General features: G+C 39.6%; 1 protein-coding gene across 1 annotated transcript in view; it reads right to left on the bottom strand.

Annotated features, from left to right (window-relative positions):
- Positions 1 to 15,546, bottom strand: part of B4GALNT3 (beta-1,4-N-acetyl-galactosaminyltransferase 3) — a 96,903-nt gene that overhangs the window by 6,685 nt on the left and 74,672 nt on the right. Inside the window, exons 8-19 of the mRNA XM_072999869.2 lie at positions 14,963 to 15,041; positions 14,062 to 14,128; positions 13,287 to 13,430; positions 12,477 to 12,586; positions 11,218 to 11,318; positions 10,193 to 10,272; positions 7,642 to 8,638; positions 6,431 to 6,726; positions 5,484 to 5,637; positions 3,916 to 3,988; positions 3,041 to 3,194; positions 1,440 to 1,566 (exon numbers count right to left, since the gene is read on the bottom strand). Coding sequence (XP_072855970.2) covers positions 1,440 to 1,566; positions 3,041 to 3,194; positions 3,916 to 3,988; positions 5,484 to 5,637; positions 6,431 to 6,726; positions 7,642 to 8,638; positions 10,193 to 10,272; positions 11,218 to 11,318; positions 12,477 to 12,586; positions 13,287 to 13,430; positions 14,062 to 14,128; positions 14,963 to 15,041 — 2,382 coding nt within the window. The remainder of the gene's footprint in view (positions 1 to 1,439; positions 1,567 to 3,040; positions 3,195 to 3,915; positions 3,989 to 5,483; positions 5,638 to 6,430; positions 6,727 to 7,641; positions 8,639 to 10,192; positions 10,273 to 11,217; positions 11,319 to 12,476; positions 12,587 to 13,286; positions 13,431 to 14,061; positions 14,129 to 14,962; positions 15,042 to 15,546) is intronic.

The raw sequence follows: 15,546 nt of genomic DNA, 5'->3' as shown, positions 1-15,546 counted from the left end.
GTGTTGTCTTTACAGAATATAAAAGCAAGAGCAGGCAATACCTTTATTAGACCACAAGAAAGTAAAATAATAAAATTGGTAGATTTTGATCCATATCAGTCTTCATCCCACTGGGTACCGATATATTGTGGATAGTGTAGGGAGAAACAGAAAACTCTCAAAAGTCATGGCAAATGTCCATGCCAGGTGTGATCCTTAAGAATGAGTTGCAGAATACAGGATATAAATGCAAGTTATGAGTGTAGGTTTCAAATTTCACCCCAGGGGCTGTTGGTTAGATCCTTCTCTCCCAAGGGAGTTACACTTTAAAATGTTTAAGGGGGAGGGAATTATACTTGAGAATTTTGTTGGTTTTATATTTTTGCATCTCAAACTTTTGATCTAGTTTCCTTCCATTATGAGCCATTACAGGACAGAAACACCACCTCCACGTGACTATGACTGTCCTGGAAATGAAAGAGGCTACAGAAGAACAGATTGTTTTTTTCAAAATATCCCGTCCCCCCCGCCAAAATAGAGAATCAGTGGACAGGAAAGAGAACAATCACAATATAATTCTAGTCACCTACAGAATATTTCACGAAGAGTCAGGCACGACTTAAAGACTAAACGACAACAACAGTATATTTCATGCTGTATTAATGCTAACTGCAGAAATCAGGACCAAGCATGGAAGGAATGTGTAGCTCACCTCATCAGCATCATCCCCAACTGTTTCCCATGGAATTTAGGGATTCAGAACAATGCTTCTGTGCCACTGTTCTAAAACTTAAAAGGGAATTCTGGTGATTGAAAAGCTGTCCCCCCCAGAAGGGCTTGGAGTAATCAAAATGTAGTACAGTGGGGTCTCTACTTAAGAACTTAATCCATATTGGAAGGTGGTTCTCAAGTTGAAAAGTTCTTATGTTGAATCTGCATTTCCCATAGGAATGCATTGAAAATCATTTAATCCGTATCTGCTCTTTTCCGTCCATAGAAACTACAGTGGAACCTCTACTTAAGAACTTAATCCGTTTTAGAATGGTGTTCTTAAGTTGAAACGTTCTTAAGTTGAAGCAAAATTTCCCATAGGAATGGACTGAAAACCAATTAATCGTTCTGGCAGTTTTTTTGTTATGTAGAGTTGCGTTCGTACATTGAAGCATTAGTTCCCATAGGAACTAATGCAAAGCTGGTTAATACGTACTCTGCCACTAGGGGGAGATTTTTTTTTTTTAACCTAAGATGACCTAAGGTTAAAAAAAGAGCAGGAAAGGTTTTTTTTTCCTGTTCTTATCTTGGATTTCTGTTCTCAAGTAGAAGCAAAATTTAGCAAATGGAGCTGTTCTTAAGTTGGATTGTTCTTAAGTAGGGACGTTCTTAAGTAGAGACCCCACTGTAATAAAAATGAATGGGCTACTGAGCCTGTTTACAGAGATATCTGGTGCAACCATACAGACCTGTCCAGGAGTTCCCAGTCCTCTCCTCCCCATTTTTCCCGGAACTCTTTAGTGTTCATCCCTCCAATACGAACCAGATCAGACTTGTATATACCCAGGAGACCAAAGCCATTCACCTCCCAGTAGCCTACAAGGTAAAATGCAACAGTATCAGTCACATCTACATTCTCTCTTTCTTCCTCTCCTTATCTCCCTCATTCAGACAGTTCTCAGACCACTATGTTAACAGGCTAATTCATAGAAACAATACCAAATGAAACCCAGTCCCAATCTCAGCCCCAACCCCCCATGCCCCCCCAGTAGTATCATTAACAGCAAGAAACTGGGACAGCATAAAACTGGCCTATACTTTATTTATTTATTTATTTATTTATTTATTTATTTATTTATTTATTTATTTATTTATTTAGATTTATACCCTGCCCATCTAGACAAATAGTCTACTCTGTAATTTATTTTGTAATCTATCATATATAAGGTATTAAAATTTATCTAATGAGATACAATTGCTCTTCACTGGGATCCAATATAATGATGCCACAAAATTTCCCCCTGTGTTTTCTATGTTGCATCATCCATCGTATTCCACAAATGCATTGTCTCAATATTTAGCAGCAAAGATTTCAGATACAGATAACATGGACATATGCAGTTGAAACTTTATGAATAAAATCCAGATGTGTTTTTCTTGCCAACACCTTTCCTGTGTTGGACCTTTTATCTTGTTCTAGACAGCGGGAATGCATAACTATTGGTCCATGCATCGGAAATATAACTGTGGACTTCCAGTGCCTATGAAAGCCAGCCCTTTGTGAGTGCAATGTGGCAGGTGAAGGGTAAATTAATCCAAATTGTCTAACCCAGATATGAAAGAGAAAAAAAGACACATGACACTAAAATGTGACATAAATATTTCATAAAATTAAAACTATGTTTTTCGTATTCCCCATGAATGTATTTACTGCACTACCACGAAATATATCAAGGTAGCATATGCTGTATTGTCAGTTCTAGAGACAGAGGTTATATTGAAAAAGTGACTGCTCCAATGTCACCCCATAAACTGTAGGGACAAGAAAGGACAGCTGGTGCTCTCACTATTTACCATGCTGTATCTGTGAACAGGAGTTGTACGTCTCTCAATTAATTTTTTTAGGCATGCCAGAATCAAATAATATCATTTCAACCATCTCTGTAAAGCTAGACTACGGGTGGCTCTTGATCTGCAGGGAATCTGCAGGTGACATTTGGTATACAGGGAAGTATTTTTGATCCCTTTTGCTCAACTGTAATTACAACAAAATGATTCATCAGGCAGCTGAAATGGATAACAAAAAGGAGATTATTGTATGGAAGGCCCATGAGCTTCATTCAATTCTGTCCCGAAAATGAATATCTGGGATCAGAATAATTCTAAGAGTTGTTCCTCTTTCCAAAGGCATCTGCTTGTTGATTCTGGAATTCTAATTTAAAGAACTCAAGCCCATAAGCCTGAAGTCTGCACATCTTTGAGTCAGAACAGAAGTTTTATTAAGACCATTCAATGCTACATTGATAATGAGTGAAAAGAATTACTCCTCCATCCGCCCCAAACTCCTCACCGTCAGGCTGCTCTGGGGATGCACCACAGTTCAGCCTCATTACCATGGGTGCAAAGGCCATTTTCCCTTCAACACAGTGCTTCCGAATTGAGTCAATGATCTCTACGGGGAATCGGATGTGTAGATCACACAGGAAAATGATGCTGTGTGAATCCTGTAAGCAGAGCCACAGAGATATCAGACTCTCATCCCCACAGTTCATCATATTTCAGGGGAGCATGCTTGCATGAGTGGAAAGATTAATAGACACACCCATGAAAGAAAGAACTGAAGAGAGACTCATAACACTCAAAGGGACATAATGAGCCATTAAAGCAATATTCCCTGCTGTAAAACCCCATATATATAAACCCCCTGATAATATTGATGCCTGCTGGGTCTTCTTCTGAAATATTTGAGATGGTCCACTAAAGAATCTTCCACGTTTGGTCAATGAAAGACTACAGTCTTCGGTCTTCTTCTTTCCTTTGAGCAGATAGTTTCCCAATATTTTTATGAAAGCTCACAGGAGAACAGATACTGCTAAATTTATAGACAAGTTTTTTTTCATTACTAAATCATTCCTGAAGCTGGAACTTTATCCCAAATGTACTGCCTTGTAGGTTCCCCATTCCTCTTCTCTCCTCAGAACTATTTTCTACTTTTCAATCTTTGTCTAGATATATGAAAAGGATTTACACATTTCTCAGTGTCCCTTTCAGCTGAATCCATTTTCTGTCTTCTAGGTCAAATGCAAGCAGCTTTTTCAGATTCTGGTCATGTGATCTGCCTTCTTTGAGGAAAGGTTCACTAAATTGTTATACCTTCCCACCACCAATTTTCATCATACCATCTCACTTTCTGCATCTGAGAACCTCCAAGCTATCATCACTCACCTTCACTAGATCTATCCCAGCTTGCAGTCCTGCCGAGCGCTCAAAATTGCCTGTCAGTCGCAAGTATTGGTACCTGAAGAGTAGTCAGACAAAAACTGGATTATGTTTTTACTAATAAAACAACCCCCCCACTTGGCAGTTATCATCAAGCACAGGGCTATATTAAATGTATAAAATGGAACCAAAGTAGTTGAGATCCAAGGAAATCCTGTGGACAAAGAAATGGATCCACTGCCTGATTTCTGATACAGTATGTCACTGTATGATTTAAACAAATCATTTATTGCTCAATTCCATTTTTCCATCTGAGAAACAATAGGAATATCACATTGTAAATCAAACTGTAAAGAGAAAGTGCTCAATAAAGGAGGAGAATATTTATTCTGGAAAACTGGAGTATACGGAATGGCTATAATCTTATTAATACGTAATATAAGGTTTGTGTATTTTAGTGGGGTTAATTGTGGCTAATCAATGAGGTATTGGGGTGCATCTCAGTTCTGCAACTGGGAGCATAATGAAGCATCCAACTGGGACATGATGCAGTATCTCATCAACGAACCACAGCAAGATATGCAAAATGTATGCAAAACCCATTAGGATTCTGGAAAATATTTCAATAGCTTTGTGTAAGCCTTGGAAGCACAAAAGCCACATGACAATGTGTGCCATGGGAAAAAAGACAAAAATATACTTAGTTCCTGAAGGAAAGTGTATTGGAAGTGTGCAACTGCTAAACTATCAGAAGTGGTTTCCTCCATTGTTTCATTTCCTGACTCCAAGTCTACATCAACTTCCATTAGAGATGACAATGATTTCTGTTTATTTCAAAACAAAAAACCTATATTTTAACAGATCTAAAGTTAAGCTGGAACCTAGTTAGTTCTAACTGGAATTAATAGTGCTCCAGAGAAAATACTAGGGGGAAGTCGCCAGCTCTGCTGGTCTTCTTCTTTGACCCCTGGACCCATTCCCATGCTGACCCAACAACAGAGGCAGATGGTGTCTCCGACTGCCAGCCTGAGATGGCTGCTCCATTATGAGAGTGCCTGCTTTTGTAACCACCAAGCAGACCACAGAGAAAACAACTGCTCTCAGGTCCATTTTGACTGTGCCTGCCTTGCTACTCCTCATTGGCTTGGGAGCTTTCCAGCAGCTTCCAGAGGCCGGTTGGTTACACAAGAGCTCCTGTCAGCTGCACACCTGCCTGAAGGTAGCACCTGCCATATCTCATCCCCACCACTCTGCTGAGCCACAAATCAGACCAGTGGTAAATCCTTACATGTGTTCTTATGGCTTCACTTACTGAATTAAGCCCAGGCTAGCAATTTCTAACAGTAGTTAAATTCAGCAAAAAGAATTTGACTTTAGAAGGAGTAGGAGGTGGGGAGAAGGTTGTGCATAATAGTCCCATAGTCCATTATTAACAGTTTATCCAATATAGACAGTTATGACTGCTTCAGTCATAACTTTCCTTATTGCTTCAGTTATGACTCCTTATATACTGTGTATATCATGATCCATCCACTAGTGTGTAGATGTGCTTCTTGCAAGAAACATATTCTTACCTGTGCAAACTGGATCTTTTCAGAGCCTTTTCTATGTCCATGTCATCACTGCTGTAATCTGTGATGATGACATTGAAATAGGGGTCCTTTGTAAGCTTATACAGCTCTTCCATGTCAGAAATGAACTGAATCACCCAACGTGCTTGGTTTTTCACTGATGACAAAAAGATGAAGGGAGGAACAAGATCAAAACAAACCTGGTTTTGAGAATGATTCAACTTACCGAATAGGCAAGAAACTCTCCCACTTCCAGAATTCTATTTAAGCTAGGATACAAGAGGAGCTGTACTAGATCTCGGATACAGCACACACCTTAAATGATTTTGTCTTCATGGATGGTATCTCCAGTAAGATGCTAGATCAATGTCTAGTCTTACTCCATATAATGCAGATGACTACATTTACATTTTAAAATAATTGAATATTTGACTGGTGGTATCCCAGCTTCTAAAGATGCAAATGGACCTCTATCGTGCTACAAGACAGAATGCAAAGAAATTTATGAAAGAAAACAGTGAAACAGATTGCTCAGAGGGAATTGAAGACAGACTTAAATTCCAGTGTTGATTGTCCAAATTTCAGCTGCATCTTTATTAATTTATTTAAAATATTTTACCCCAACTTGACAGAGAAGGCCCTCTCCCGTATCCCCATCAAGTGTGCCTGTGACGGTGGTGGGACTGAGAGAAAGTCCTCTCCTGATGATCTCAATGCCCGAGCAGGCTCATAGAGAGAGAGATACAATCTTTAGTAGAAGAAACCATTTCAGAAGGAAATTGAGTAGGTTTCAGTATCAGGTAATGCACCGAAAAGTGCTAAGGGCTATATTTGTACATGAAAAGTGTTAAGGGCTATATGTGAATGTTAAAAAAATAATTTTTTCTTTGCACCAAGCATACACAAATTATTGATCAAAAAAAATTTTCCCCCTCCACTTGCCTGCCTACCTGGCACAATGAAGTGGACAACAGCACGGTGATTCCAAGAAAAACCTGATGGCCAGCACAGGACTGGCTCATCCCTGTTGGCCATCAAGTGACGTCTGCGTCCCCACGCTAGCTCCTTCATCATCCACTGCTCCTCGTTGCTGCCAGAACCATGCCACCCCCGGGCAAAGATGTATTCTGAGAAACGGACAGGATGCTTTCCCCACTCCAACAGCTCCAGCTCCAGCAGGTAACGGCTGCCCCTTAGGTAGTCCTTCCGCCTCTCTATGTTCAAGATGCGCTGCAGCTGGAACCGGCTGCAATTGATAGTAACAAGTTTGCACATTAGAAACATAAGCTGTGTCTGAATTAGCACACTTTTTCAGGCTAGAGCCACAGAAATCTTTCAAGATCCACACTTTATCCTTTGCCTTGTTAACTTCTGTTTGTGTTGTAAAATAGCAGTCAGATGCTCCAAACGCCTACACTATGCCAGCGTTTTCCCATATATGCCCACTTACCACCTCTTCCCCTGCAAAAATGATAAGTTCCATAAAAAGTAAAGGCATCTCCGACTTCTCCTGGGAAGGAATGCCTAACGTTCCTGTGATGTGCGTGGGAGGGAGGGTGATTGGACAAATGAATTGTTTCTGGATTGGCAAAAGTGCTGATCATAGAGAAGGCCAAGCCTAGTCCCAAGAATTATCATAAGGGTGCTGAATTGGAATTAAAACTGGAGCACAGATACCCCCTTTCGTTTCTTTTCCACCATCACAAACTTTCCACATTCCTCTGGATTGTCCGATGCTGAAAGATCTTGTCACAAGCAGCTAAAGCTCTGCATCCTGGCTTGAACTGCCTATAGCCCCCTCCAGTGGCTTGTGGCTCTCCGGATGCAGGGAATAAGGATGTGCAGATTAGTTTGTATGGCTCCAGGTTTGCATGTGTGACAATGACCACGGCTGAGAAGTGGAAATGCCAAAACAATAAGGTTACAGGGAAAATGGAAATGAGGATTCAAACCCTGTATTTGTAGCTACCCAAGACTAATGGAAAATATGTTCAAACTTCACAGGTAAGAAAGAAAACCAATCCGTTCTTAATTTCCTATTGAAGTCTGGGTGTTTCTGGCTACTCATCTAGAACCCACATTTTCATCCCATCATATGTTCTGTGCTACAGTTACTATCCCGAGCAAACCTCAAGGAACCGCAAGACACCTTCCATCTTACCCTTTATTCTTCTGGTTGAGTTTTTTAAGGAATGTTTGAGTGATCTTTAAGGCTTCCTTCTCACTCAAGAGCAGATTTCCTGAAGTGTTGCAATTCAGGTCAATCCAGTCTGTTCGCAGCAGATGGAAGTCCAAGTGACTTACATTGAAGGTCTGCTCCCAGTTCACTAACTGGTCAAATACAGGCATGTAGCCAAAATCCTCTTCCTCTTCGCCTGCCTCTTCTTCTACTACCGTCACCTGTTCTTCATCCTCCTCTTCCTCTTGCACTGTTGGCTGAGCAGAATCAGTCCCAACAGGCTGCTGGGAACCCAGATCAACCCTTCCCAAAATGACATTTGCAGCATCTGCTGCCTTATGTCGGGCAATATATGAATCCACTTGGTTAAACCACTGGTCTTCATGAATGGGATTTTCCGGGAGGGTTGCTTTTCTGGCTCTGTCATCAAGTGCTTCAGATTGCCTTCTTGTTTTTTTTGTATTCAATGATGGGTTCTTGTTTCTCTTTGTATTGAAGTCTAATTCAGGCGGACTGGTTTCCTGAGAGATCCCTCCAGTTGAGTCTCTGTGTCTGATGGGATTTTGTTCCCCAGCCATTTCAAACCTTTTCCTAGCGTGCAAGACCTCATTCTCTGCTTTCCTCTTTGTAGCTGGTAACTCACGGAGACTCCTGTCGTAAGGAGGAGAGTTTCTTGAGTTTTCTTTCACTCTCCCTTTCAAAGGTGGCTTCTTCTTTGGTGAATTTGCTTCTGGATTCGTTTTACTCTGACTAACTGAAGTCATTTTCTGTCTGTTAGCTTCTTTGCTCTTTATATCTTTTCCAGGAACAGACAAGAGATTTCGATGCTTTTGCAGAGAATAATCATAAGCATTCATATTTTCTGCAGCCTGGAGAGGACCTCTTTCAATCCTTAGTCTGGTAGCATTTAGTGGAGGAACTGTGTCTTCTATTTCTGGATCTGCATACTGAGCATCATCAAAATGTTCCTCTTCATCACCTAAAAAGATTACAGACAATAACTTCTCTTTTGCTTTGTTACTCTTTTACATTCTGAAGCATGCTAGGAGTTACAGTATATAACTTCCCCACCTCAATCCACCTTCATTTCTGTAGAAGTCCTTCCTCAAAGACCTACTTCTCCCTATGTTGCAAACAGGTCAATAGCTTTGAAAGGAATTGGAGCAATATGATATAAACATTACTGCATGTTGTGATCATACGCTTTCCTTGAGAAGCAATACAAAACTCTGGATTAAGGACAATATTCTTTTCTGAAAATTGTTTTATATCCACTATTAGGCAATGGTGGTTACCTCATCATGGTTAGTTTTCTGGTAAGAGGGGAATCCCTCTCATCAACCTCAGGACGAAGAAGAAATTAATTTGGTCCACATTTTGAAAGCAAGCCTGCCTAAAGACAGCTTGCTGACCTGTAACTGGGGTTGCGTAAATTGTCATCTGTGAACACTGACGCGGATGAGGTCTTGCATCAGTTCAGAATGTCTTTTGGAATCCTCTAAAAGTGAATTGCTTTTGGTGTAAATGCTACCTTTCCATCACACAAGTCTTGGTGTGCCCCAATGGACTTTCCTCAGTTCCAGTGTGCTGCCAACAGAGAAGTAGTAATACGATGGGAATGTGGGTGGGTATAGGAACTGATCAATCAGTGGAAATTGATTAGGAAGTAGGGGGCTCCAAAGCATCCATTAACCCCCTTGAAAAAACAAAGATTGCAAAGAAGCTATGCACAGTGGCCTATTTTTGGGCTGCTAAATCTACAGCTTATAAGGGCTTCTCAGAAAGATGAGTTCTAATGTGTTTCAAACAGCAATTTTCATTATAGCCATGACAAAGGGTACAATGCTGAGACAAAGGAAACACTTCTAAGTACTGTATCTGTCTGAGGAGGCCAGTCCTCCTTCTACATAGGATATAATTTATGGAACAGAAAGAGCCCATAAAATTGCAAAAACTTAACATAATTAATAAATAAAAGTATAAACGTACATTTACACTAGGAAAAACTGATCACAATTTTTATAGACGTGTGTAGAAAAAATGGCTGCAATTGAAGACTTTTTGAAATGCAAAAAAATTTAAAAGGACATTAAGTCTGGAAAAGAAACCAAAGCTGAAGGGTCCATATTTCTTGTGTGAGACAAGTGGCTGTATGGGCTACCAATTTACTTGTTATAGCTGTGTATATTGACAGATTGGTGGGACCTGAGTATGACATCCCTTCTCTCTGAGTTGTTCTCCAATGTAAACTAATGTATCTAACAAGTCGCTGTCTGTCTTGTAGGGAAAAAAACATAGAGGCACCTTGAAATCTTCTGATGTATAAAAGGGAGAGACATCTCTCCATAAAGCGTTTCCCCCAATTAGCTAATTTCTTATTCTGATTAAAAGTGTTTCGGCTCAGTTAATAAACCACCTCCTCTTACTTCGTCCATTACAGTGTTTTTAATTCTTGCCTACTGCTTATTTGTCACTTGTAAAATGAAAGGAGTGTGTGCCATCATCTTTCCACATCTGTCATAAGGATACATACCTGGCAGTTTTATGGTTTCCTCATAATTTAAGTTTCTGCCCTCTGGCTGGTCCATTTGCATGTACTTGGAAAATCCAAATCTGTAGGAATTAAAAAGGAAAAGTGGCACTTCCTAGTGCTGAATTTCCCAGTGCTGAACTTCTTGCTCAACCTGACATCTGTTCAACAGAAGCAAGGAGAAAAGACTCTCCTTGTAACAGACTGTATGTTTATGTTTCCCCCAGGGGAAAAATAGCTGTATTTAGAAAAACAACTTGGCAGAGAAAGCAGGGCTGTAACTCTCCCCCCCCCAAGCTTGTTTTTAGTGCGCAGTGAATTTTATCTGCTCTGCCTGTAATTTGAAACCAGGATCATCCAAGATGCTATGCCACTTCATTTTTGCTGGCTATACAAACTGGCCTTTAACCCTAATACAGTATGCCACTTCTGATTCTTGTATTTATAATAATTTTGTGCTGTCAAGTCAATTCTGACTTCTTTACTTCTCCAGTTTCAAAAGGGCTCTATCATTTATCACTGCTCCCTTGTGGTCCAAATGGATGGTCACCCTGTAATGCTAGGATAAGCACTTCCCCCACCTCAGATAATGGAACAACACAGATATTCTAATGCATGCCCCTTTCATCTCTGGTATCATGCACTCTCATTAAAATAGGCAGCCTAGTTAATTAGTTATATGCCACCAAATCGGAACTGACTTATAGCAACCCTGTAAATCAATTCTGATTTACCTCACTTGAGGTAAGCAAGATGTTTAAGGAGTAGTTTTACCAGTCCACTCCATAAGTTTACAAGGCCCAGCAGAGATCTGAACTCTGCTCTCCAGAGTCCTAGTCTGTCACTCTATCCACTAGACCACACTGGGTACCCCTAAGCAGCATGGGAGGCATCTAAGATATTTGGGTGATCCATTATTTAGACCAAAGGAAGTGAGAACTCAGATTCAGTTCCCATTTCATAAAATGAAGTCCCTGCTATACAATCACAAAACCACACAGTTAAGATACTGAAAAGGATTATTTTACCTGTCCAGGTAAACGCTACTTTCTTGGTAAAAACACTTGTTATACGAATCCATATAACTCAGGCGAGTGTAGTCATTGGGATATACATAGGACAAATGAACCTGAAAAGAGAGGGAAAAAGGTTTATGCAAAAAAAAATCTCATCACTACCAACCTTCAGGATTAGTTCATATGACTGTGGGCATTCGAACTTTTTCCAAAGACTGCTACACAGTTTGTTAAAAAAAAAAACACCCCTCCCCAAATCAATAAGCTCGTCCAAGATTTATTTTTACACTATTTACTGATTAATCATAAACATAATAATATTTCAAAGTTGTTATATGTAACCTGCTAAAAATTAAAAACAACAGGATTTAACCTCTCAAAAGCAGTTGCCTTTTCTTACACGTTTCTGCAGTATGATATAGAAAAGCAGGCTGTAATCCCACACATGCTACATGGGACAAAGCCCAATTAAATGCACTGGTGAATATCCTATTGCTAGTCCCAAATATAATGGCTTATATCCTGTTGCTTAGTGCAGTAAGTTACAACTAGAGTAGGTCCAATGATTCAATGGAACCTACAGAGTTGACTCCCCAAATCTCCACTAATTTAATGGGTCTACTTTAGTTGTCACTTGCTATACTAAACAACAGCATTTCTGCTAAGAAGTCCATTGACTCAGTAGGATTTATATAAGTGTTGACTTAATTTGTCTGCTGCCTTGCTAAGACTAGACGATAGGAAAGTGGTTAATGGGACTTGAGAGTAAATGCATTTAACTTTGCACTGCCATTTAAAAATTTTATACAGATGTTCTAATTTGTGATACAGATTCAAAGTGAATCGGTATTAAGATCAGGTTTGTAGCAAAAGTTATCAGTAAATGATTGAAGTAAGAGATGATTCCAGTTATTGTAAAAAAATGAAGGATGGCACTAGCACTAATGATTGACTAGTTGCAAATCAAATATGCAAAATAAGAAACTGTGCCTTGTCTAGAGCAGGAAGTCTTATTCTTATTCTTGGAGGAAGAGAAGAACAAAACAGAGGTAGTCTCTGTGAGCTTACATCCAATTACATTTTCTAAAACTGTATACAGTTTGGTATATGCTCCCCACACACAAAGTGCAGTACAGTAATAACACATTTTGTTATCCATCATCACTGCATATACATGCAACCACATATATTTTCCTGGGAGTAAAGCCATCACTTAACACAAGCTTAAATAAATAGCTGAAAAAATTCTTGAGCTGAAGAAGGAAACTTACAAACTGGAGTCCTTGATAACGTTCAAGTTTCAGTCCACTGACCAGGTAACTTGGTTTGTAGAGACATTCTGGAAGGATCTTGCGTACCTGTGACTTGCTCATGAGAGGCACTGAGAAGCAGACAAGAAATAAGATGAAAAAGAGGAAGTTAAAAACACAGTCATTTCCAAATTAAGCCATTTCTAACAGATTACAATTAAGACATGGGGACGAATATAAAAACATATCAGGATATTTGTTAAATATCACTGATTCATCATATATCCATTACTTCATATTCTTGGGGTCCAGAGACCCCAATGAATATGAAGCAACAAATACAACCCTTTTATATTTATCCATTTGTTCCCTATCTGCTTATGCCCCCGTAGATCAGCTGTTCCTCAGGGGCATAAGCAGAGAGGGGTTTTGCCTTTGGGTGGCTTCATAAAGCCTGCCCCAAGGGAATCCCACCCCTGGGGCGGGAGCATGGCTTGGTTCCCCTTTCCTCCTCTTCCTATGCCTGCGTGGCATAGGAAGAGGAGGGAAGGGATCAAAGAGGGATCAAAGGGATCCCCTAGCCGCTGCAAGATCCCTTTGATCTCTGCTTTCCCTCCTCTTGCACTAGTCGCAACTTACTATTTGATTTCAACAAATGCATATTCTTATTTAACTAGTTCTGCTCAGTGACTCAGAACACGATATATTAGGAGCATCGTGAAAAATCATACTAGGGCTTATTTTCAGATTAGGTCTTATTTTTGGGGAAACAGGGTATTAGTCCAAATGGATTTGGTCTGATGAGGCTTAGCAGAGAGATATTATGTTTACACATATAAATGGTGTCTCGAGGATCAGGCTTCAGCATGTCTGCTGGGTGTTCCATCTTGCCACGATTGTTCTGAATCCGGCTTCTACGAGTAGCTACTGTCTGTGGGACGTGAGCAACCTCATTCATTTTCAAAAGAGTTTCATCTAAGAACAGAATAAAAAGAAACAAGAAAGGGATGAAATGAGGAATGATTTATCTTCTTAACGGAGCAGGCGAAATTTCTATTGTTACAAATACATCTGGTTCTGGCAAGGTTTGGCACATATTCCTAGCAAATATTGGAAGATGTCTCAGATTTCATACCTTCAAAATAAGTCTCTTGTTTGGAAACTGGCCTGGCAATCCAAGCTGAATTTTACATTATAAAATTACAATTCATAATGTAGATGAATCTATGGCCATCCATCAAAGCACATTTTCTGGACAGCTTCTGTGCTGAGGATTGCAATATTGACAAAGAAGATAAGAACTGAAAACAATTTAAAAAAATTAAATGAATTTTATGTGAGACCCAGTCTGTCACAATATTCCTGCATCTGCCAAGGAGGTACTAAGAACATATATATATATGTGTTAGTCTTTCAGGGGCCACTATATATATATATTCTCAGTACCAAGGAGGCCACCACATTTTTGTCTTTTTTAACTTTTTATTTTTATTTTGTTATTTAATTTTATTTTTATTTTGTGTTTGCCTATCATGAGAATAAAAGTTGCCAAAAACAAAGACAACCTTATTGGGTATTATTAGCTCTGTGGTGGAAAGGTACTTACTAAAATAAAGGGAGAGGAACTGAGAGTCAATAATTGTAAACTTGGTTTCAGGATCATTTCGCTTCCACTAGAAGAGAAAGACAGGTGTATATAAAACTTAGACATTTGTGAATTAAGCAAGCACACACACACACACACACACACACACACCCTGATTTGTATGTAACTGGCAAACCTTCAAGCCAAATGCAAACCACTGAAGACTAGACTGTCTTCACCAAACTGATGTCTTCTAAATGTGTTACACTATAACTTCCAAAGCCCCATAGCCTGCCCACACTTCTAGAAGGCATCAGTTTAGGAAAGTTGACTAAAACATTGTGGCTAGTCATTGTTCAAGGAGACTGCAAAAGAGCCCGAAAAACCCACAACAACCATCAGACTGCAAAAACATTTATTAAGTCTTGGTGGACTTACAATCCAGGGGTTGTATATGTAGAAGACTGCATATGAAATGCTATGTTTGACTTCCTAATCTAATTCATACAATTCTAATTTAGGAATTCCAACATTGCATTGTGTTGCCAGTTAGTGACAATGATATAAGCTTCTTCACACAGCAGAAAGGACAACTAAAGCTTGGAAAACAGACAGTCCCAGCCATTATAACTCTTTAAAATACATATTTCATTTTTCTTATGTGGGGATCAACTGTACAGTTTATGCTTCCTGCTGTCTTTTTTGCTGCAAGTAAACAGATCGGGCTGTTGATATATACAATGGCTGACCAATAAATATATTGCAAAGGTGGCGGGCAAAAATAATAGGAACATACTTCTTCCATGGTACACCCTATTTCAAAAAGACTTACCTCCCACACAGACATTTAAGAAGTGGCCTTCAGGCTAGGCTCCTGAAAAATATGCTAAATAAATAGGCCATAGCTAGCTTTAGCACTTACTGCCACTTCTACATGATCTGTTCCTTTGTCATCTTGCTTGTGTAGCACCTCAAAGTAGTACTTTTTTGTGGCCGACAGCCTATGAGAAGAAATAGACAAAAGTTTGTGTTTATTGTTATGAAAGCAGAGCAGTTGGTTATGATTGCAGGTGCCAATGCAACTTGCATGCAACTTCTATTTTGCTGTCATAAATGGGATGTACTTTATTGTTCTAGCCTAGAATATAAAGAATATCTTTTAAGATGAACACAAAACTTGGCAGAAACAAGTTCTCTTCAAGCCTTCTGTAAATGGTTGTTGTGGGTTTTTCGGGCTCTTTGGCCGTGTTCTGAAGGTTGTTCTTCCTAATGTTTTGCCAGTCTCTGTGGCCGGCATCTTCAGTGCTGTCCTCTGAAGATGCCGGCCACAGAGACTGGCGAAACGTCAGGAAGAACAACCTTCAGAACACAGCCAAAGAGCCCGAAAAACCCACAACAACCATTAGATCCCGGCCGTGAAAGCCTTCGCGAATACTTCTGTAAATGCATCCTTCCAATTAAGGGGCAAGATTATTGATTTCTACATTTTTCCTGATCTCTCAAAAG

This window comes from Pogona vitticeps, chromosome 5 (assembly GCF_051106095.1).
Source record: "Pogona vitticeps strain Pit_001003342236 chromosome 5, PviZW2.1, whole genome shotgun sequence".
Taxonomy (NCBI): domain Eukaryota; kingdom Metazoa; phylum Chordata; class Lepidosauria; order Squamata; family Agamidae; genus Pogona; species Pogona vitticeps.
The sequence above is the reverse complement of the archived record's forward strand: the minus strand, read 5'-3'. Positions and strand labels throughout refer to the sequence as shown.